Source organism: Opisthocomus hoazin, chromosome 4 (assembly GCF_030867145.1).
Source record: "Opisthocomus hoazin isolate bOpiHoa1 chromosome 4, bOpiHoa1.hap1, whole genome shotgun sequence".
Classification (NCBI taxonomy): Eukaryota; Metazoa; Chordata; class Aves; order Opisthocomiformes; family Opisthocomidae; genus Opisthocomus; species Opisthocomus hoazin.
In genome coordinates, this window is record NC_134417.1 from 65376388 (window position 1) to 65401046 (window position 24659).

The 24659-nt window shown below is 47.3% G+C and overlaps 1 protein-coding gene across 3 annotated transcripts in view; it reads right to left on the bottom strand.

Moving 5' to 3' along the window:
- NXPH1 (neurexophilin 1) overlaps positions 1-14804 on the bottom strand; it is a 151053-nt gene extending 136249 nt beyond the window's left edge. The window contains exons 1-2 of one of the 3 annotated variants that reach the window (XM_075419268.1): positions 14567-14804; positions 12827-12988 (exon numbers count right to left, since the gene is read on the bottom strand). In XM_075419268.1, the coding sequence (XP_075275383.1) occupies positions 12827-12880 (54 nt within the window). In that variant the 5' untranslated portion in view covers positions 12881-12988; positions 14567-14804. The other 2 variants (XM_075419265.1, XM_075419267.1) reach the window with 2 other exon arrangements.
- Positions 14805-24659: the final 9855 nt, after the last annotated feature.

The window sequence follows — 24659 nt, forward strand, 5'->3', positions numbered from 1 at the left end:
ATGGTGGTACTTGAAATCCTCAGTTGGTATTGTCTTTGCTCCCCTTATTGACTTTGCCACTTTAAGTGTAGTATCAGGAACACTTCTGATGTGATTAGTGAACATCTAGTATTGTGTTTGAATCGATGACTTACCAAGGGATGCACAAATCCATGTGGAAACAATGGTCCTCTAAACATTCATCAGACAAATCAAGTTTATACAGATGTATGTTGAAAAATTAATTTAAAAGGATGAGAATACAGGGGAACTGAAAGTTTCTGAGGAGCAAGAACTTTTATAGGAGATCCCTGTCCTATTACCCCAACTCATTTCAAGCCACTCCCCTGTTTTTCTGTGATATATTTTCCCAACACAGAATGATCCTTCATCCATTACTCCAACCACCACATGATCAGCTGCAGCTAAAGCAAGGATAAAAGGGCAATATGGACCACAGCCCACAGGAGATGCAAGTAGTCTATGAAATGAGAATTATGGGTGTACAAGCAATGAGTTCACTATTCTTACAAAAGTTATTAACATACATCCACTGTAAGTAGCCTTTTTTAAACATGACAAAGAGATCATGATTCCAAACATTTCTACAGTCTTTGAGGTAAGCAAAAAGGCAGGGCCTAGAAAATTCCTAGCATTCAGGGACTAATCTTAAATCAATTGTGCAAGTGGACCATAGTCAAAGGGGACTAAGTGGAAATACCATTTTAGACTCTGTCTAATTTCTCTGTTAATATGCACTGTTGAGATATAGAAAAAACTTCCATAGTGGGCCCCTAGAACCATCACATTGCCACCAGTGAAACAACATTTCCTGACAAATACGTGAGTACACATGCCTTCAGTTATCTGAAGTGTTGCACAGGTCAGGAGGTCAAAAACTTTTCAAGAGCAATGGAAATGTAGGTGCAAACTTAGGGAACGTGAAATACGTGAACATAATTGAGTCAGGAACCTGCCCAGCTAGCTGAATTTTAGCCTGAATCAACAGGTTAGCGAAGTCACAGCTCCACCTGTTGAGCTAAAGCAAATCATCCACCTGTAACAGCTGGCAGCACAAATTCTTTTTTTTTTTTTTTGCCGGACTTAGATCACTAACACTGTGTCACTTGGATAAAACAAAACATAAAAGTTTAGGGACAAATCATGTGGTCATTACTCTAGATGAAGGACTACAGTAGCCATTGAGCCATTCTGCCAGAGAACAAAAGGATTTGGATTTAAAGGAGGCATTTCATGGCAGACCAAAGACAGGACAACATTCTTCTTGGTAAATTTACTAAAACATACCACAATGACAGAAATAATGCTAGAAACACAAGTGTATAGAGCCCACGCAGCTCTTTTTAACTTCACATGACACTAAGTTGCTCGGACCGAAGGCTATGAGTACCACATAGCCACATAGACATATTCTTCCACATTTATTAGAAATGCTTACTTCTTCCTTCCTGTACTAGCTATGAACAGCCAATTCACACAAAGTAAATCAAGCTAAAATGTAGTGAAATATCATTCCCAACTACCTTACAAAAACAGAAATATTTACCAAGCTAAGGACACCATTTTATACCCAGAGAAATCAATGATAAAGTTCTCATGAGTCTGAATGGTCTTGAATCAACGTAAAAGTTTCTTGCTGAAGAACAAATAAAGGTACATTTTTTGCCTTACTTGGTCGTCATTCAACTACATATTTTTTTCTGAAAGGAAAAAAAAATCTGCAGTAGTCTGCAAAAAAATGTACATCAGTAGCAGTTAGACTTCAAACCTAGGCCACAGATATAATACTGCGTACAGGCTACACACGGATTTCTCAGATACGCCACCATTTGAATCTCTTTGTAATTCTAGAAAACAGTAAGTAGTGATGCCTGATACTTACAAAAAAAAAAAAAAAGGACAAATCAATGATCTATTTGAAAAGCTTAACTTTGGTTTCATTTCAAAGATAAAGATATTTTGCAGACTATTTCTTCAGAAGCTCAATCAGCATTCAGAATAAGTCACAGATCATGATTCCAAAGACTCAGGATTAAGCAAAAATATTATCCAATAATTAATGGATATTTTTTATTATTTGATTAATTATTATCCAATAATAACAAATAAAACAAGTTTAGGGTAAGGAATGGCAGGTAGTGTAATGCTTGGTTGTAAGCACAATGCTGGACTAGATCCTAAGTAGCACAGAGGTAAATTCAGCAAGTTCTTGGCAAAAATATTACTACTTAACTTTTATAAAGATACAGATGTGTGATGTTTTCTGGCACAGAAGAAGAAAATTTTATATCCTAAAAACTGAAATGCAAAAACCATACTGGATTCACTTTCTGATGGTCCTAGTTCAGTAAAGCGCTGAAGCATATGTGTACAGCAAGTCTCCTGACTTGTTAAGCTTGTATTTTGCTGCTAAAAAGTAGCTACAATTGGGATCTACTCTAAAGCGTCTGCTACAAGCCCACATTTTGAGAATATTCTATAAATTGTGAAGAATAAAAGCAGTACTTGCACCTCCTCTAAGGTACTTAGTCACACATTTCCATATTCATTTGGATTGCATTACACTGAAAGACTAAACCATAATATTACAGTCTGCTAATCTACCCAGTAACTTTTTGAAGACTCACACTCTCCTCTAGCTAGCAAACATTCTGTGCACTTAAGATGCAAACACAAGCTACATTCTGATATATTTATAGTTTTGTGGGGTAGTGTTTTATTCCAATGACTAGTGCTAGCAGAGCCAGCAGAGCTGCCCATAGAGTGAGGAGATACACAGCAAGCGGTACCATCTTTTAGTCCAGTAGAAAGAAGCTGAAGATACAGCAGACGATTCACACAGAGCCCCTTTATCAAGGCCAGACAATGATGTTCCTTACTGACTCCAAGTGACTACTCACAGAAGTGGCTCCACTGAAGTTCAGGATATCCTTTGTGCAAGTAACTGCTAAAAATCCCAATGTTTTATAATTCAAGTATTATAGAGCAATGTTTCTAAATGGTCATACTCTTGCATCTCTGTTTGCAACATGTACTACTCTGTCATGTACTACAAGCAAGCCATTCAAGCAAATGGGATTGTTTTGGAAGCAGGGAGAGGAAATAAGTGGGAATATAAAATTGTAGGCATTGTTAAGGTAATATCCATTACACCTGAAGGCAGTAGGACGGAGCCCGTCTTTTTTAACGGTGGAGGTTTTGATGTACTATTTATTATGCACATCTTCTGTGTCACGTCTCTCTATTTATACTCCTTCTTATTTCCTTGCTCTTTAAAGATCTATTCACTCAGCAATTGTCCTCCATAAAGGTACAGTATTATTGCTGTGTTTTACCTAGCAATATTGCTTACAAAATCTTCTCAAGTGTAAAGCGTTCCCCACATAAACATTAAGAAAAACCTCTGTATGCGATACAGAGTAGCTGCAGAAAGTAACAACAGAAATTACTCTAAATTAGAGTCAAATTACAGACTAAGATTCTGATTTTAAACAGACCAATATTTTACAATATTGCTATTGACTGTGCAACACCCATGAGGACACAGCTTTAATATTATTCCTATTTTAAGTCCTTAACTTCTTTTGCGAGACCTCAAAAGCTTTGGATGAGATTGTAAATATAAAAAACAGTCCATTAATTTTATACAAACAGTTTTATATACCTGAAGGGCTATGACAACATTTCTTGACAAAATGTCCTAGCAGAAGAATTGTTTTTCTAAAGTTCAATCAAGAACGGCTTATAAAAATGAGTGTGCAGATAAATATTATGGTACAGATGGTCTGAACTATCCATAACAGAAACGCCACTAGTTAAGTTTTTTTAAGAGCTGCCAATTACACTTTCAAATTGAAGTGGCATCTGAATAATGACACACAATCCTCAGTGATACAAATGGTCTACTTCGTCTTCAGCAGGAGACAGAATCTGTCCTCCTTGCATGAGTAAACCATTGGTTTACACAGGAATCCTATCTTGTATAACACTGCAGGATCAAGCCTTATAGGAGCCTTTGTTTTTTAACACTACTCTCAATATATGGCTAGAATGTGTCTTCTTTTTTCTTTTTGTTTTTATCTAGTGCTTACATGCACCTGTAAGACAAATGCAGGAAATACTATGCCAGGTGAAAATTCACTGCCATATAATGCAGGGCTGACATGTGAGAGGGTGAGATGGGCAGAAGCATAAGACATGCTAGTCACTAATCACTATTAGTGTCATTTATGTTATTTCTGACATAGGTACGCAGTATCAGGGAGAAGCACATTACTCATAGGGCCAGATCCAAAACTACTAGAATTGGTAGAAATCATCACTGAGTTTAGGGATTTCTGGATCAAAGCATCTGATGTTCTAACTAAGAAGGTACGTAGCGTCTTCTTTTTTTTCAACTGAGGATGTTGTATTAGTTAGATTTTAAGTGACTCTTTCATTTTCTTTCTAAATAAATAATACAAATTTAATATAACTTTTATACATATTAAAAAAAAAAATTTAATTACGAGTGGTTCCAAGAACTGAGTCTACTAGATCACTTCTTTCCTGGTATTATTTTGGCTGTCAGCTCTGCTGCTAAAAGAAGTCTGCTGAGCCTAGGCATCCTGTCCAGCTATCACCAATGTTCAAGGAAATCTACAAAGAAATAACATAGGCATATTTTCCTTATTAGTTTTTCAAAAGTTCAACAAAAAAACAGAACAAGCACAGACAATTGGAAACAACTGGGCTACGCACAAAAAGAAACAATCAGGCTCTTCATTCTTTAGCTTTTGCTTTTGCATCAAGCCTGGATTAGAAAATGAAATTTTAGGAAAATAAGGCACTAGTATCATTATCATTTGTTAGGGTCCCAGAAAGCAAAACAGCCTAATTTCTCCTCCTTCAACAATCTGCGGATGTGGAAAGAGCAGATTATCTCTCCATGCATTGGTCAACCTGTCATTGAAGTGATGAAACAGATTAACAGGAGACGTGATACCCCAGAGGGCGCTGGCAAAAATAACATATAAACGGACAGGACAGAGACCAGCTAGTGGAGAAATCATTTCACAGCAAACTCAGGGGGCAAGGAAGAAAACATTACTAAACCACTCCTTGGAGAGGAAAAGACAGAGCACCTGGAGAGATGGATGCAGCGTGCAAGGCAGATGAACGTCCCTGAGACATTTGTCACTAGTTGGACTGCAAGACACTGACATTAATGAGGGTGGCATTTGGAACATAAAAGCAGTGTCTCTGAAGCAGACAATACAGTTTTCAGATACCACGCATGGGGACATGGTGTAATCAAAAGAGTCTGGAAAATGTTCACGTCTAGCAAAAGCATCACAACTGTTACTGATATTCATGGGAGAATATGGATCAGGAATAAATGGCTTATCTCTTTGTCTGGAGGGTTGGTGGGGATTGTGGTTGTTTTTCCTCTCAGCCCAGTCAATTCCCATCACATTCCTTTATTGAAGGACTATCCATCAGTCATCCACTTACATCTGCCTTGTCAAAAGTCAGTGTTTCATTGACAAGTGCTTTTCAGGCAGTAGACTTCTAGAGGATAACTCTGTCGATAGCAAGTGGGGATTTAGAGGAGTGGAGACACTTCCTGAGATTATCTCCTCTTGAAAACAGGGACGGAGCTGGGAGATACCCCGAGCACTGGCTGCCAGGACACAAACAAGCGTAGCGAGTGAGATCTGACTGCCCCTCACAGGTGTCTTACAGTGCCACTGCCACAAAAATGGCATCAGCTATCCGAGAGCCACTTCTGCCACGACACACAGGATGGGAAGTGTCATTATTAATTAGTCACTCCCTGTTCTCACACCTCAGTGTCAGCCGTGTCCCACAGCCCATTTTGACTCTGATGCTCTTGGACGTCTCTGATCTCACTCCTAAAGGAGAGGACGCTGTGGTCCTGGCATGGAATGAGACAAACCCGAGCATCCCAGAACAACCTTCCTGATCCCCAGAGTCATCCTGCCAGTGACCTTAGACGATCAAATCCAAAATCCCATCCATGTTCTCCTACACACTCGTATATTGCCCTTCTGGTCAGCTTTTCCCCAGAAAACAAAGCGGCTGCTCCGCCATTCAAAGCAAGCCAGTCAGCAGCAATGGTAATTACGTCGATCTGCTTGTTCTCCCATCTGCTCCTTCCTTCAGGAAAACTAGCGCAGGCAGACGAACCCCAAGCCCACAGCGGGTTTCGGGTGAGGTCTGAGCAGCCTGGGGCAGGGCGCCTGTGCCAGAGTCGCTCCCGAGGGCCGGCCGGCGGCGCATCCCGCGGGGCGGGGCCGGGCGCTGTCCGCGGTGCTGGCGCCACCGCCCGCCCGACCCGGGAGCTCTCCAAGGTGCTGTCGGGGGGGGCCGGCGGCGGGGCGCGGGGCGGCGGCGGCGGAGCGGGGAGCCTCGGGGCCGGCCTGGTCCCGGTCCGTCTGCAAATCCTTGTCCGCTCTCCCGGTAGAGCTTGCGCTGGCCTCCCGCGGCTCGAAGCATCTTCGGCAGAGGGGGAAAAACACACTTAAAAAAAAAAAATTATACTAATCGTGCACTGAAGAAAGTTTTAGACGCGGATCCAGTAACGAACAGGAAAATCGGAACCCAAACTAACCCGGCATGAGATAAGGACAAGCTCCTTCTGCTTCTGCTTTAATGCTGCATGCAAGGACTGCAGCTCCACGCTTGAAGGTGCCCGTGTCCCCGTCCTGCTGCAGAGTTCCGAGCACCTCGCAGTTGTGCTTCAATACCGTATCTTTCTCTCTCCTCTTCGATTTCAAAAATGAAACAGAAGGGAGAAGTGGTAGAAGAATCCCTCCTTTAATCACAAAGCAGCCCAGCAAGATGGATTCTGGGAAAAGAAGCTGTATTCCTAAGCAGCGACCGGTGTCATAGTAGTTTAAATAGAACAGAAAAGCCTCTCTCGCAAAGTCAATTCTTATGTAGATGAGGCGACATAAGAGCTTTTCTCTCTCTTCTCGGGCTTAGTGAATTTCTAATTTGCCCAAAGAAGCCCTAGAGGATTGAGGAAGAAAGGGCGGAAACATTGGGATTGCTAGGTAACAAATATTGCCGTGGTCTGGATTATGACCTAAAAATACACTGAAAATGAGGGGATCCAACGCCATTGTCTCAGCCGAGTTATTTCTCTTGACCTTCGGCTTTGTCCATCCAGGCTGAACAAACTTTCTGCAGTGAGCATCGTCCCTGCTCTCTGCCAGACACACAACCTTGGTCTCTCTAGGTCATGGAAAGGGAAAAGAGGATGAGAGGCTGTTTCCCCTCCAAAAGAGGGGCACTCGCAGAAGTTTAAACAACGGCCAGAAAAACGTAGGGTTAAATAACAAACTAGAAAACATGCTATCCTGATGAACAGAAAGCAGTTTCCACAGCATTGACAATCCGCCAATATATATCATATCAATAAAAAGGAGCTCTTCGAAAGCTTGCATAGTAATTGAGATTGGAGATCTTTTTTGATATGGGTTGGCATTTCCTCATATCAATCTGACAGAGCCAACTCAGGAAATTGCTGGTAATATTCATCTGGGGAGCACTTTCATTAAACGTAATTCATTCGACTTTCACAATAAATTGAGTGACATCCTTACACCAGAACCTTTTTATCCTTGATGAAGTGCTTGCCAGCCTTTGGTTTTCCACTTTATTGTCACGTTCCTTAAAGCAGAATCGTCAACATGTCAATCTGCTGCATGAAAAAAAATGCTAAAGCTGTATTTACAGAGCACCCAGGAGGTGGTTTAATGCTGACTTACAAGAAGAGTGAGTTGGGAGTTAAACTACCAGATAAATCACAGCATACTTCGCCCAAGCCCAGTCGGGAGAACAAAAGCCAATCCTAGGGAGGGAAGGATGGCTCATACATTCATTTTCTCCAAGTGCTGGCTAGTCCGAGCAATTGGTTTCTTAACCTGCTTCACCGCACTTTCCAAGACGACTGGGAAATTGGCTTTTTGTTAATTAAAATGGCGGTTTAGAGATGCAGGGAAATATTAAAGAGCTTAAAACGGATACCTCTAGGTATCGACTTGGAAGATTTGGCTAGGCAAAGAGAGGCAGGGACACTGGATTATATTCAGGTGCCTTCCTAAAAGGTGAAATCGGTTCCAGACTGCTTTCTCCAGCGATTTAAGAAATGAAAATAGTGTGTCCTAAGCACTAGGAAAAAGAAATTTCAGTGCGGGGAAACCCCTTCTCAAACTCCCAGCACAGGTCCCTGATGGTTAGAAAGGAAGGAAGCCCCGAAAAGATTGCACCATCCTCCGCTCAAACAAAAGAAAAAAAAAAAAAAAACAATTAAAAAAAAAAAAAAAAAAACAACCCAACCTAGAGCGCAGGTGAGTTTGTTTCCCTTACACGAGATCCGAGTCCGGTTGCTGTTCCCGTGCCTTACCTCCCGAAAGGTAATTATTCCCCCTACACCACCGCGAAAGCGTCTCTCAAACTCCTTTAGAAAGTGGGAGCGGGATCGTCTCAAGGCTACGTAACTCTCTTGCACAAAAAGCCACTTCTCTCCCTGCTCGCCAAGCGCTCTCCCCCCCTCCCCGCCTTCGACGTCAAATTGAAAATTGCAAGAAACCGCTTATATGGGGGGGGAAAAAGCAATACCCGAATGCTTTCAGCATCAAGTGCCTCTGAGAAAACACTGTGGGTGGTGATTATGACAGGACAATGCCTTCTCTCTTTTGTTTTTTGTTTTCTTTTATCTTCACTGCCTATAGAGGGTTGTTTTTTTTTCCTCCCACGACAAAGCAGGACACAATCAGCAACTATCTTTAAAAACAAAGCATAATTTAAAAAAAAAAAAAGTCAACTTATCTCCGCCGGCACATGATATCTCTTCCTGTTCCTCATAGCTGTCATTAGCTGCAGTGAAATGACCGCAAACAGTGCGACACAGAGAGAAATTAAATGTACACAATCTCTGGAGCCACTAACCCCCTGTTCACCCCCTCGGAAAACACCGTACCAACTGTGCCACCGCCGAGGACAATTGTAAACCTCTATTATTCACGACATTTTCGCAGGAAAGCTCCGCTCGGCTGTCGGAAGGCCTCCAAACTACAGCAACGGCGTGGAACGGACCGTAAAACCCCGGCCCGGCACGGGGTGGGGGTTCGCAACCTGTTCCCAAGCCCCTCGGCCAGGGCCGCCGCCCGGTAAAACGGGGTGCCCCGGGAGCCCCGCAGAGAAGCTCCCCCCGCGAAACAACCTGCTCGCATCCCTCGGGGGGGGGGGGGGGGGTGTGTGTGAAAAATCACCCCCTTCATTCGCCCTGGCGCTGCTCAGACTCTGCGCGGAGTTAAAACGCTCTGGTGAGGATCCCGACTCACAAACCCAGCGGTGGAGAAACGCTTTCCTGGGAAAAGGCGACAAGCCGGGGCGGGGGGGGGGGGGGGGGGAAGAGGGGGTGGCTGAGGGATCCCCAACGCAAAACGCCGACTCGTTCCAGTTCCGTCGCCGCTACTCCGGGTAAGGAGCGCCTAAGCGGTGAGCCAGCCGAAGCCTCTCCAAGCCGGGGCGGTCCCAGCCGAACGGGTGCGTGTTACCGCTCCTCGGCTGTGCCGTGCGGGGGGGTTCCCCTCAGAGCACGCGGAGGCAGAGCCCGTTAAAACCCCGCAGCCTGCCAGGCGCTGGGCCGCCCGGGGCCCCCGGTTTGCCGGGGCCGGGACAGGCGCCCGCCGCCGCCGGGAGGTACCGGCCGCAGCCCCCCGGTCCCGCGGGACCCCTCCGCAGCCGGCACGGGAACGGGCTGCCTCCTCCTCCGGGGCCGTGCTTGACCCGTCCCGCCGAGGAACAACCGGTGAGGATCCTCGCCGCCTCTGCCGGCCGCCCGCCCGCGCGTTTTGCGGTCGCTTCTTGGAGGACGCTGCCTTCACCCGGGAAAAAAAAGAGAGAAATGGAAAGAAAGCGCCCGGCATTTTCTTGTCCTGCGGTGTCGGACTGGAAATTCACCGGCAACTGGGCAGGAAATAAGCGAGAAGGTTTCCCGTAAGGAAGTGGTGTAAAACCCTGGTGTCCTTAGAGAGTCTACCGTCTCCGGGTGGCTTTTTCTCTCTTAATACTTAGGTGCCTCTTTAATGACGATTTGGAACTCGGCACAGCACTGTTAGTTAAGAAAACATTATCCGTTAGAACAGGACTCAGATGCTTTCGAAAGAACAGCGGCGGAGTCTTGTGGTAAATAAGACCGAGTGTAGCTGTTTCAACACTTTCTGCAGCTCTCTAAATCTGAAGAAACAAAATAACTGCAAGCTTTTAAAGGTTAAGTCCTAATTCTACCAAATAAGTACTAAGTTATCCGTTTAGGCCAAAGGAAATGCACTTCCACTGCAGATCAAATGTAACATTTTCAACACACTGCGCAGCTTGAAACAAGGAGAAAAAGCATCTCTCTCCGAGGCTAACTAATGTTCTTATCAATAAACATAACACAGCGAACCATCCCTACCCCAACAAAATTCCTGCTCGTTCTGGTCGGCCGTGACCTCTATAAATTTCAGGCAATAAGGCTGGATGGCACGTGGCTCTATTAAACAGGAGGAGAAAAGCAGAAGCACTCTTTTTTTTTTTTTTTTCCCCTCCAAGATTTCATTAGGAAGAGGTTTAACAGCGGGGGGGGGGGGGAAGTGAGGGGAAAAAAAAAAAAAAAAAAAAAGCAGTGTTTTGCCGGGTGAGGAGAAATTCCGAGGCAGCGAGTGTCTGTAAACGAGTAACTTCGCGGCAGCCCAGCCTGGCTGCGGCCGCTCTCTGTCGCTGAACCCCTCTTGTTCGGGCGGAGGGGACACCGGCGACTCTCCCGCTCCCCTATACTACTGACCCCTCTCAGAAAGGACTTTCTAACAAAGTCGATAGGAAGCTGGTTGTGCTGCCGTTTCATTTGCCCTTCCCAACAGGCTGAGTACTGAAAATTTAATTCCTAATTGAAGCTGCTCTGGTCCACCCATGGCGACGGCGCACAGGCGGAGGGGCACAACGCTGGTTCGTGGCACGGCGTTGCGGCTTTAATCAAAACTTCACGCCTCGCTGCTAATAAACTGTTTATCATCCCGCGACGGCCTAACGCAAACTTTCAGCGTCACTCCCCGTGTACAGAGAGCAGGGAGAGATCGGCGTAAACCTGGAGGTGTCGACTCAGAAAGAAGAATGGGGTTAGACGGGGAAATCCTTTGGATCATGCCCCCCCGAGTGTTTTGGCAGAAGACACAGCCCGGCCGAAGAGCGCGTCCCCTCCCCCTCGCTTGCCCTTTGCTCCCGTTTTTATTTTCTGTTGCACATTTCGCATTGTTTCGAGGGAAACGGGAAAATCGTCTCCTTTACTCTGTAATGCCAAGCCCTCGGAAAGAAAGAAAAAAAAAAAAAAAAGAAAGGGAAAGCATTCAGGTAATGAAGTCTGTAACTAAACGGTAATTGAATCAGCATAATTTGCACACTGAATGGTTTTCAAATGCTCCCAGTTTACAATTAAAGGAGAATTAATGCGCTTGTTGTTCAGACTGCAGCGCATTAGAATAAATCCAGCACTGTTGTTGTAATGAGTCGAGAGCAGTTTAACTGCCAGCAAACACATTTAAAATTTAACACGACGTATCGATCTCGCTCCGGCTTTTTGATAGATTATTTGCCACGCGCTGTTCTCCCCGCTTCCCCCCCCCCCCCCCCCCCCCTCCAGCTATAAAACTCGCGGGGAGGACAGACGCCCGCGGCAGACGTGGCACGGCCCGGTGAGGGCAGGGGCCTCCAGGCAGGACCCGCGGCGGGGGACGGGACGGGACGGGACGGGACGGGACGGGACGGGACGGGGCGGGCGCGACCCCGACTCCGGGCGCTGCGCGTCCCCGCTGGGCGCTGCGCGGGCGCGGGAGCAGCGCGCGGCCCGGCCTGCCCCCGCCCCCGGCCCGGATCCGCTCGGGATTGGCTGCTCCGCTCTCCGCCGCGCCGCGCTGCCCCGCAGCGCCCCCAGGCGGCACGCCAGCGCCAGCGCAGGGAGCGGCCGCGCACGCAGCGCCCGGCGGCAGCGGAGCCGGATCCCGAACCGCAGCCGCAGCCCGAACCGCAGCCGCAGCCGGAGCCTCCCCCGGCCCGGGCGCCGGGGTGCTTCCCTGGGCCGCCCTCCTGCAGAAGGGGCTTTTCCTTCCCCCGCCGCCACGGGGTCGAGCTCCCGCCGAGCGTCCGCCTGCCTAACGCGTCGCAGGCGAGCGAGGGTGCGGGCTGCAAAGGAGCAGCAGCCCGCCTTGTTTTTGCTCCTTGTGACCGCAGAGGGAATAAAGTGCGTGTCAAAGCAGGTAGCGCCGCTGCTTACCCGTGTCGCCCCGGTAAATCTCAAAGCAGATCTGCTACGAAAGTCCGCGACAGTTCAGGCGGAGAACGCCAGCCGTGCTCGCCACCGAGCGCCTGCACGCCCGCGCCGCGCCGCCCGCCGTGGCACGCGGGCCGGGGTCCCCTTCCCCCCCGCCGTCGGGAGGGAGCAGGGGGCAAGAAGTCGCCTCCAGCCGAAGCAACTCCGCTGGGCGAGAGCGGGAGCCGGGGGACCCGGCCGGGGAGGCGGCACCGGGGGACCCGGCCCGGGATCCCGCGACCCCGCTCCCGCCCGGCGAAGGGGAAGTTACGGGTCTGCCCCTCCCGCCCCGCGCCCCGCCGAGCCCTCCCGGCCGACCCCCGCGGCTCCCGGCCCCGGCCCGACCCCGGCAGGATCGGGCAGGCTGTCTGCGGGGCGCCGGTAGTTGCCGTGAGTTTGTTCGTTCTCCGCCGGGCCAGTACCCTCCCCCTCGCCCAGCTCCCCGTGCGAGGGGCCGGGGGCACTCACCAGGTAGAGGGTGGGCTGCAGCAGAAGGACCGCGTACCAGTACACAGCCTGCATCCTCGCCGCTCAAACTTCCCCCGCGCTGCCTTCGCTGCCTCTTTGTTCCTTCCAGAACATAGATCCACCTGACATCCACTTTACAGAACAAGCAGAGCTCTCACCAGCCTAGACAAAAATGAAATTATAGACCCCATGACCACAAGACAAGGTTAGGCTTGAGACAAGGGGGGAAGAGAGGTGTGTAGGGAAAGGGGGAGTGGGGGGGGCGGGAGAGAAGGAGGAGGTGGGGTGTGTGGACGGGGGTGGGGGAAACAAAAAAACCGATTAAAATCTAGTTAATCCGGCGTCATAGCAAAGTGATCGCACGGTCCGGGCTGGCTGCGGAGCGCCTGTAGGCAGCGCTCCCCGGCTCTCGGTCCTTTTGCGGGGCGGGGGAGCCCCGCGGTGCGGGCTGGGACGGCCCGGGGGTGCCACCGCCAGCCGTGCCCTGCCTGCCCTGCCAGCCCTGCCTGCACACGCCCCCCCGGCCCGGGCTGCCCGCGGAGCCCCGGCAGCGCGCTGGAGAGCGGAGCAGGGAGAAGGGGGAGAGAGGCGCCTGGACCGGGGCTCCCGCGGCTCCCGGGCGCTCAGAGCCGAAACGAACAGCTTCGCCTCCGGGACCCCCGAGCAGGCTCTGCTAGCCCCGCCGGCGCCCGCCTCCCTGCGCCGCTCCGCGCCTCGCCCCGGGCCGGGACCGCGCCTCGGGGCCACCCCGACGGGCGCGGACCCCCATCCCCGGCCCCCCTCCGCCCCCGCGCCCCGCGGACAGCCCCGCCGCCGCGGCGGAGATACGTACGGCGTGGGGGGATCCGACGGCGGCCGGGGCTCCATGGGTGAGCCTAGAGGGTCCGAGCGCCGCGGCGCAGCCCACCGTCCCTGCGCATCTCCTGGCCGCGCTCCGCGCCGGGGTGTCCCGCCGCCGCCGAGTATCAGGCGCTGCCAGGGCGGCGAGGCGGCCGGCGGGCTCTCCCCCCTCCCCCTCGCCTCCCCTTCTCCGCACACGGCCGCCGAGCAGGACACTTACGGGAGGAGGGAGCTGCCGGGGCTGCCCGCTCGCCTTCGGCCGGGGGGTGCGGGCGGGAGCGGCGGCACCGGCGCTCCGGGGCGTCCAGGGCGATTTCTCTCTATTAAAAATGACTTATTGGCGAGGGAGCGGCGAGCGCCCGCTATTTAACTTCAGATAAAATCTATCTGCAAAGACCTTGGCCGATCATCTTAAAATCAAAGCGCCGGAGCCGAGCGCTGTCCGAGCCTCACTGCTCGGGGAGGGAGAAAGAGCAGCGGAGGAGGGGGGGGGGGGGGAGGAGGAGAGGGGGGGGCTTGCTGGGCGAGGGGGGAAGGGAGGAGGGAGAAAGGGGAGTTTAGCGGCGTCCCGTCCTCTCCTCTGAAAGGGGTGATGAATCAGAGCCCTCCCCGGGCGGCGCGAGCTGCGTTGCCCTGCCCGCCCTGCCCGCTTTGTCGCCTGCTCCGACTGTGCCGCTTTCCCTGCACGCGCTGCCTGCGCGACCCGCGCTGCCCGCCCTGCCCCCCCTGCCCGGGCTGCCGCCTGCCTCTGCCCGCGCTGCCCGGACTGCGTGTCCTGCCCGCGCTGCCCGCGCTGCCCGCACTGCCCGCCCCGCGGCCCGCGCCGCCGCCCGGGGCACGTCCTCTTCCCCCTCTCGGCCGGGTGTCCGCCCAGCGTCCCGAAGGAGCCCGGGAGAGCACCTCTTTCCTCCTTCTTTCCTTTCATTTCGGTTCTTCCGCCTCCCTCGGGGGTGTCCCGTGTCGCGACAGCGCTGCCGGGCCCGCGGAGCCAGGTGTCGGGACCTCGGAGCAGAGCCGGGTGGCGGCTGCCGGAGCCGAGCCCTGGGACTACAGGGCTGCGTCTCCCCCGCAGGCAGGAGCCCGCCGCTGGGCAGCCCCTCGGAGGGAGGCTGGAAGGCTCATCCCTGCCCAGCGCTGTGGCTAATCCCGCCAGCTGCTGCGCAAAGGCAAAGGTATGCTCGACCTTGGTCTCCTTGTTCTTTACGAGGAGTCCTACTGTTCTCTCTTCTTCATCCCTCAAACCGTGTCATTGCCAGTCTGACATTGGGACAGGGTGAAGAGGAGGGTACCAGCAGCACAGGGTAGCCTCACCAGATGCCCATCCTGGACACCAAAGCTGAGATTTATCACCTCCCGAAGGGGAACCAAGAAGCAAGCCAGCATGCTGTACGGTGCGGGAAACCAGAGACAAAAAGAGGACTTCAGTTGTCCGGCCAAATCCTTGCTTCCCTCAGAGCACATCCTGGTAATTAACGTCTGCAATCTGAGGCTTCAGTACCGAGCTATAAAATACCATTTTAACTTGGGGGTCAGTCTGAGTTTGGAACATCGTAATAAAAGGGGAGAAGGGAAAGGAGGGGGAAGGTAATGAGTACTTTTTGAAAGAGCTGCACCAGAGCCTCCCCCACGGCCATTTCTGCTCCAAACACCTGGAAGACAGACACCTCCATATGTCTCCAGCACCATCCCTCTACCTGACATGTGGGATGCTCACGTCACAGCTTTGCACGGAAGCGTGCAGCCTGCGAGGAATCACACTGCCATCCTGCCCCTCCAGACAGCCTCTGCATTACAGCACGGGCAAGAGCTGCCTAGGGACTGCTTCCTTCAAATGGCAACAGACAAAAAATCACAGCTGACTTTCCCCTTTCAACATCCTCCTTCCTGTCTCTTCCGCTATTACTTCCCCAAAAGTGAGGAGTTTTGTCAACGCTTAGTAATCAATCTAGAGATAGGTAGGTAGGTAGGTAGGTAGGTAGGTAGGTAGGTAGGTAGGTAGACAGACAGACAGACGGACGGACGGACGGACGGATGGACGGATGGATGGATGGATGGATGGATGGATGGATGGATGGATGGATGGATGGATGGATGGATGGATGGATGGATGTTGCTCTCTCCGCATAGGACAAACTTGCCATAAGCTGGGTAGGGCGTACTGCTGATCTTTACCATAAACTGCTATTACATATTTAGACCCAACTTGGTTATTCTTACCTTAGATATGAGATTGCCAGGTTAATACGGAGAAGGACAAGCAAACTCAAAGTCTGGCAGATTTCAGTGGGTCTTGTTCCTGAGGAAGATAAAATTTCTTCAAGAAGGAATGATCCCCTCCTCAAGCAGGAATAATCCAACTCTGTGGTCTGTGTAACTTGATTCCGCTTCTCCAAGGTCTGATCATTAATGCCTTCACATTGGAGAAAACAAGGAAGTAGTCCTTGGACAAGAATTATTCCTTCCGCTGGTCAAGTAGAAGAAGGTCTTCCCAGTCTTTCTCATCCAGATCCTTATATCTCATTTAGGGGAGCACTGTGGAGGAACTCCCGCCTCCGTTGGAATCGCAAGCATGGCCTGTCTCTTTACTTCAGCCCACTAAAACTTCGTCCTACTGTAAATTTTGCAAAGTCTTCTACGAACAGCTCAGTCTGTGTGGTATCTACTTGAGTTGTCAGCAGGCTCTCAAGGCACAGTTCTTAAGGATGGATGAACCTGTTTTCTGTCAGGTTGGGACTCATCCAAAGTCCCATTGGCTTCACTGAGGGCTTCTTTGCTCTTCAGCTGACCTCCTCAGCCAAAGGCCACTGGGACAAACTCTATAACTACAGCGGAACCGAGCTTTCCTTCAGAAATGCCATTTGGACTGCTCCTTCCTGCCATTGTCACTCCAGAAGAAAGGAGCAAGGAGCATATAGAAGCCTGGACTGATCTTTTTCATTAAAAAAAAGAAAAAGCAGGCTCCAAAGTATTCCAGCTGTGAACATGTGATACTTTTTCAAAGGGAATGCAATGCTTATGAAAATCTGACATTTAGGATTTTTGGACACAGTCTTTTGACTTTTATCTGATTCTGTAATGTTGGTACAGCAGCTTAAGTGGAATATTAAATTTTTTTTTAAAGTGAATGTTAATTTCAACCGTTCGGATGCTGTTTGTAATCTTAGCAATAAGGTCTCCAGTAAGGTAGTGTCAGCTAGAGAGGTTTTAAAGAATCACAAATTCTGGCTTTACTAACGGACTTTTAAATAGACTTTAAAATGGAATTGGACTATTTCTAAAGCTTTGAAATACATTCTAACCTTTAGACATCCTCCCTGTTACTGCGAAGATAGCTTCCTGGCTTGCAGAGCTGAAAGGGTCACAAGCAGAAAATCCAAGACAACCGCAAGTGGTTAATTACTGCTACAGGTTCCAACAGAAGATGGGTACATGGCTTAATTGCTCGAGGCACTAGAAGCACATACAATGCAGTAATGATAAATATCAAATGACTGTGCTAAACTTACTGCGCAATGTAGCTAACCTGCCTAAACATGGACAGTTATATACAAAATAAAAACAGTAAATAGATCGTAATTATACTATTTCTACAGACTATGTGTCTTATTTTGGAAATACTGCTTGGCAAAAAAGCAAGTAAAGCAAATAAAGCAAATGTAGGCCAGAGTATTAAGGGTGGAATCAAGTCTAAGAAGGTGAAAAAACAATCCAGTTTAACCACCTTATTTCAGTCTGCTCTTAATAAATTTTTTTCTCAGTGTTTCGGGGTTAGAGCCAATGCCTCGTTTGGGAATTTTGACTCTGTTACAGTCAATTGAAGTTTTGTCCCATCTCTTGAAAGGATATATTAAAATGTTGACAATGGCTCTCTTGAAATAAAAAATCAGCCTGCGCTATAAGCAAATATCATCTCATCTATATGCATGTTGAAGTACTATTGAATTCAACTGGAGTTGCATACGCACTACAGTGACAGATTATGGCCTCCACAGCTTTTCTATATTTGTACTATACAGTGTACAGGCCAGATGCCTCATATCACTCATGTAAATAATCTTACTGAGATGTTCTTCGTATTTCCAACCATTAAATCATCAGACCTTCTCTTCTTATCCCTTCCCCTCTTCACATTTTAAATGGATTTCTTTTGTTTCAAGGAAATCTTCATGTTTGAACAGAGTATTTTTATGGTTAGTATAAATACTACAAACAGAGTCCCCCGTCACATTTTATTTCCATTCTTTCAAGGTCAGAATATGACTGTACTTACCATTCATATTTCTAAATATAAAAATATCTCCGTGAGACTTTTATTTTTATTACATTGATTTCTGCCTACTTACAGTCAAAGACATACCACAAAGTGATGTTACTCTGTATTTCATATGGAAAAATACATGAATACTCCAACCACTTCAAGAGAAATGCCTTGAATTCACGGTGTTCTTAATTATGTCTCCTGTCGCTATGTCAGGAGGACTACACAATGTTGGAGTGAGATGTGACATTCAGCATCAAAGAAGACTGAAAGGTAATGTACAAACAGCAGCGTCTGGCTTGCTCAGTGCTTCTGCAATATCAATATGAGCAAGCCTACAGGCTTCACTAGACTTAATCCAGGTGACACTCCATGTGCACACATACGCTCAGGATTTTTCCCAAAATACTTGAGATTATTTGAGACAGAAATTATTTTCTGTGTGAATAAAATTCACAGCCAAGTTTATCTACAGGATTTCCTCATTAATAATGCCTTTAAATCCAAGGGGAAGAGAAATCTCAAATCATGAATATGACAAGTAAAAAAACATTCTAACCTCCTTTGCACAGGCAGCTTCTTTTCTGACATAATATTTATAATAGAAATTTGTATTTTCATTCCACATTTATTTCATCCATTAGATCTTTAAGATTTTCTAGAGTGGCAATACAGGAAATAGAAGAGTTTTACTAATACCTGTAAGAAAAGAAAAAAAAAATAAATAAAGTAATGGAAGGAGTCTATACTGAGCCTGTACATTGTCCAGAAAATACCATGACTTGGGTGAGTTTCCTGAAGACATAATTAGATTTGAGAAATAGTGTAGGACTAAGTGAATTTCTTAATTAAAATCCAATTATTGGAATACTTCATGATGGTCACTCTAGGGATTATTAGCTGACAGCAACACTTGTTGAGATAATAAAACCTGATAACAAAAGTTTCATTAAAATCTCTGTGTATATGTGTATGGTTTTTAATGGCAAAATAACACGAAGTATATAATGTCATCTGGGAAGGCCTTTGTACAAGAGAGCTTAAATAGAGAGAGTTCAATTGTCTTGAAGTAGAAGTTGATATGGGAGAGAATCTGCAGGGCCAGTTGTCTTCATTTTCTGTGTGATGGCAAGGAAGAAACCTGGGAAGTCCTGGAAGAGAAAGGAGGGATGTCGCAGCCCAGGGCACTGTTGAAGCAGCTGCTCTTGGGCTCCTTGGAGCACGTTTTTCTTCAAGGCTTGGGCCAGAAAGCTGGACAAACTGTGAGTATTGAGGGCAGAAGACCACTCCACGGAGAACGACACAGAACGGCAAAACTTCTTCCTGAAAGCCTGGCAGAGTAGGACATCCTGGGTCTACATCACATGTGCCAAAACAACACCATGTAGCTGCACCTTCTGAAGCAGCGTAGTCAACTGTTCTCCATTCACTGCACTGTAAGCAGGAATAAACTCCCTGACACAGCACCACTGTCGCTGAAAGGGTATCTCCTAGTGTGTTTCCCTCTGCCATTTTTTCTTTTTCATACTGTATTGGTTGCGTAAGCTCAACAGCAAAAGCCGACAGTCCTGCAGACAGAATTTCCTTGCTGCTCTATGGAGCAGCCGCAGCAGAAGCCGGGCAGGGCCAGACAGCAGGCTGCACCACCGGATGGCCTCTCCCTGCTGCCAGAGCAGTCCAGCTCCTTCCACACCCCCCTCCATCCCTTGGGTTTCGTGCCACACACGCTGGAGCAAGGCCGATGGACAGTGGTGCTGGGTCTTCTGCGACACACTCACATGCTCATGGGGAGCCAGGCTGAGGCTACAGCTCTTACACACTGCAGTAAGGAGCCTCAGAGCTCTGCTGACATCAGGAAGGAAGTACAGGTGGTGGATGACTGGAAGCGCTGGTGTCCAAACAGAAGCTTACTCTCTTCTAAAGAAGCAGTTGATCTCGGTTAGAACAGCCTGAGAGCTGAGCTCAGACACTGACCTCTTCATGCCAAAATATTGTTGCCAATGGCTGTAGCTAAGAAGAAACGGGCTCCTGGGTCAGTTTTCAATGCGATACGTGGAGCTCTGTACCCTTTCAGCTTGCTTTTTCTTCATGGCAGGTTCGTAAACTACCTACCACACTGATTTTGCTGGGAGGTCAGTGAGTCACAGAACCTGAGTGAGGGGGATATTTTATCTTGCATAATGACATAACTCAGAAACAACTCTGCCTTTCACGGTTTAGACCTGTAAATATGGGCAGCCAGTCTGTTCCTCTTCAGATAAGTGAAAGTTTTGAGACTTCCTTCAAAATGAGGTGGAGTTGAGCCTTTGTGAGAAGTCTTATCTGAATACCTCTTGCAATGACAAGAATCTTTAAAGACAGGTTTTGTCTAAATCCCTTTTGTAGTAAATGATTTTGCATGGCCAGGTGTTAAGGTCAGCAAGGAATATCTTTAAAATATATTTCAAATTATCATGATTTTACATTGCAACTACAGTGATTAGGGCTAAAAAGTCCCCAACAAGGTTGATTTTTTTATTATCTAGAGGGGATTCTCTTAGTCACAAGTGTAAAAGACAATCTTCAGTCTGACATCAGCCCACTCAAATGGACAGCATCTTGTTACTTTACTCAACTATGAACCAGCTTCCGTATTTTCAGTATTTAGAGGCTGAAAAAGAAATGTGAGAATATAGGAAAGAGCTATATACATTGTAAAACCGTGTAAAAATGTGTCAAATTTCACCTGTAATAGCAATACAATAATTTACTGCTTTTCCTTACCTAAGCATAGATTTGGTATTAAAACAAAGTGAGATATTTTGGACCAGAATATAGTGAAATATTTTTTAGAAATGGACAAATCTTGGAAGAACTTTCACCTTTGATGAAAACCTGAAATACGTTTTCATCTTTACTTTACAAGGGAAGAGAAAGCTTCAGGCAACATATCAAAGAAATTACAGAGGAAATGAAATTCCTGCTTTCGCATGCAGTTGCTCCTGAGGTATGAATACTTGGCTACAAAAAGAGAGACAGCTGTCAGGATCACCAGTATTAATAAATACAGGTTTAAAAACAGAGGGATGTCAATTCACCGACTTTACTTTGCTGTGCCATTGCAACAGCTATACTGCGCACAGATGCATTTCCATTTTACTCTTGAGAAATCTTTACTTAAAATTGCTGGCAAGTGAAGCCAAAAATCAGAAGAAAGAGAAGTAACCAATTCCCATGGTTTACATCATTTACTGTAAAAATTCATGCTTTCTCTGTCAAAGATGTGGGGGGGGAAGGTGTGCTTAATTACACTGGATTATTACAATCTTCCAGTGCCACCTTGTGGCTTAGCATAAGACTGCAAAATACATCCAACATGAAACTTCCCATTCGCCAAGCACACGCAGCCGATTACGCATGCAGCAGTCCATAAAGCCAAGAAACCGAGAGCGGGAAGAGAGATTTTTGTCTTATGTATTGAACAACCTCCTGCCTCTGCCACAACAACATGCCAGCGTTTGCTGGTACGGAGTCACCTTCATCACCCCTGATGCCAATATTTGGGTGTTACCCAGAGGATGTGCTCCAAAGCAGCACGCAGGACTCCCAGGCAGGCTTTGCAACAGGCCATGTCAAAGTAGCGTTGCTCCGCACCTACGCCGTGTACTTTAGGTGTAGGATATACTTTTTGGTTTAATCCACTGCTCCTACTTTACAGTGTAACAGAGCACAGCACCATACACAGGCATCGCCACAAGCGGGCACCTATTCCAGCGCTTGACCACTCTCAGTGTGGAGATTTTTTCCCTAAACCTACCAGGATTTCCCTTGCTGCAGTCTGAGGCTGTGTTACCACATCACACTCACAGTAATGGGATCATGGTTCCTGAGCAGAACCCTTCCACATTGCTACAACACCTTGTGTATGTGTACACAGTACCACGGTGGTAGGCGCTTTCCACGATCAGATAAGTGGACTTCTTAAATCTGGAAGTAAAGAGATATACATCCTCTAGAAATAAAACTGATCCATTTCATTCACAAATATCCCAGAGGACACAACCTTTTTGAACAGGGAAGGCATATTTTTGAAAAGAAAAAGTGTGCAAGGCGAAGGGATGTCAGTGGCAATGGCAGAGATACCAGCAATAGCTGATGACCGGCTCCTGCTCAGACTGGTACTGTAAACTATGATTCATGGATAGGACAGTCCAGTTCCTCAGGCTGGCTCACCCCACATCCCACGGTGAAACCGCCAGTCACAGCTACACAAGACTTGCAGTGATAGCAAAGACATTTGGAGGACATCAAAAATTAAACCAAGGGGAATCAAGTGGCTTGTTCACCCCAAGTCTGAAAAATCCATGAAACTCACGAATGAAAATTGTATGAAAATAATCTCCAGATTGCTAAAATGGAATTGACTAATAAGATCAAAATCATTCCTGGATAATTATGTCTCAGATGATCATGCAGTGCCAGTCAAGCATTATATAGCAGGCCTTAAACTTGGATTCCTGTTCAGGAGAATCAACCATTTACCTTACTGACAGATCCATCTTTTATTTTTCAGCCCATACTCCTTACAGACCTGTGCTGACAAATCTGTTGTTTCATGTCATCTGTCGATAGTATATATTATGCCATTTTCAAAGGTGCTGAGCTTATGTAGTGTACCACTCATAAGGTAATAGGATCATAAAACATAATTGTAAGAAGCACATTTTCAGAAGATTCATATTCCTCTTGAGGACATGAGATGTGTTCATGGTTTTATACCCACACATAGATTTAAGGAGACTATCAGATGCTGACAGAGGTCTGATTTAAACAGCAATGGTGTTTAAATCTAGCAAGGTGGCCGTGATCACTCCAGCTCCCCAGGTAAATTGAGGCTTGCAGATCTCATTCTGTCTTTACAGACCTGGAGGACACTCTCCAGATGAATGACGATACTCTTCTAAGCGAAGTACATACTAACTAAATAGGCATCTACATACACATCAGAACTTGTATGCACTATTTTTTTCAAGTTTGGGCATCTCCAGGTTCAGATATATAGCATATGGTATATACTAGGCAATAACAACAGACTGTTTAAAATAAAATCTGCTTTTCCGAGATGCCTGGTTTCAAACACTGCAGCAAAACACATTGAGTAAATTTGGATTCTAGAGATCAGCTAGCCTTAAGGGGGCATTACATTTAAATTTAAGGCAGGGTGGGGATTGCTCAGTTCAATTAGGTTTTAATTTCAGCTACATTTAAAACATTGCCAGCATGGTAGAGTGTACTTAGATAAAACAAAATTATAGTTTTAGAACTGGTTCAGTTTAAGCCCTTGTTGACTAAAATTTAGTAAATCCTTGAACATGGCACTTTAAACTCCTAGTTTGAATTAAATCCACAGATTTAACAATGTTTAACTGGATCCAGTATAAAGCTGGTCTGAGAGAATGATAAAAAGGTAGCTGTTTGTTTTCCATTTGAGCGCTGGGCACTGCAATGGTAGATTAATTACCCTTAATTAACTATGTCCTTTGTAGAAGCTTGGAGCAAACTATCTAATGAGACCAGAAGGAGAGCGGAAGCTACTTGATTCACTTAATGCACAGGTATCATCTGTACAATTATCTGCCCTCTGAGCAGATGGGGTGCGCTCACAGCAACCAAGCTCCTGGCCCTGGTAAATGTGACAGATTGAAGGAACTTCAAGCCCTTGCTGGGCTTGTTCAGCTCGAAGAAGAGAAGGCTGTGAGAGGACCTAATAAATACTTATAAATATCTCAAGGGTGGGTGTCAGGAGGATGGGGCCAAATTCTTATCAGTGGTGCCCAGCAACAGGACAAGGGGCAATGGGCATAAATTGAAGCATAGGAAGTTCCGTCTGAACATGAGGAAGAATTTCTTCCCTCTGAGGGTGACGGAGCACTGGAACAGGCTGCCCAGGGAGGTTGTGGAGTCTCCTTCTCTGGAGATATTCAAGACCCGCCTGGACAAGGTCCTGTGCAGCCTGCTGTAGGTGACCCTGCTTTGGCAGGGGGGTTGGACTAGATGACCCACAGAGGTCCCTTCCAACCCCCACCATTCTGTGATTCTGTGATTCTGTGAACCTGGGAAGAACAGAAGAGCACTACCAACACTCACGGAGACATCACAGCACAACCTCAGCTGCGGGCTAACCGCACCTGTGCTGCTAAATAGTCTTACAGCAGGGCAGCATCCATGTGAAGAGGCACGAACGTCTCCAGTAAATGGTTTCCCTGAATCATAGGATGTCTATATATTCTTATGCATCAACGTTATCAGTCACAGGACAAGGAATCTAACTAACATTGCAAAGAAGATACACTACAGAAAGATTCAACTGTCTGTCAGACAGATAATCCCACTTCTGATGCCATGGAAAACTGGCCAGTGATTTGTATTGTACTCGTAACAGTGCTGGACCTGTGCAGGTTCCGAGACAGTTTCTTACACAACATCAAAGAGGATATGGTAGCTGTGGACCATGACAGTATCAATGTCAAAGGGAGAAGTCAAAGAGACAAAATGTAATCTTATAGGCAGGGGGCTAAACTGTACTCTGAAATACCCCCCACTACCATGCTTAGCGTCAGAGGAAAAGATACACTTAAAAGTACGGCTGACAAAACAGCAAAGGCAAAAAGGTTAATTTCTGGACTTCTCTGGAATAGCTGAAATCTATATAAGAAGAAAAACAAAAGCAAACTAGATCCAAGTCATTGATCCACC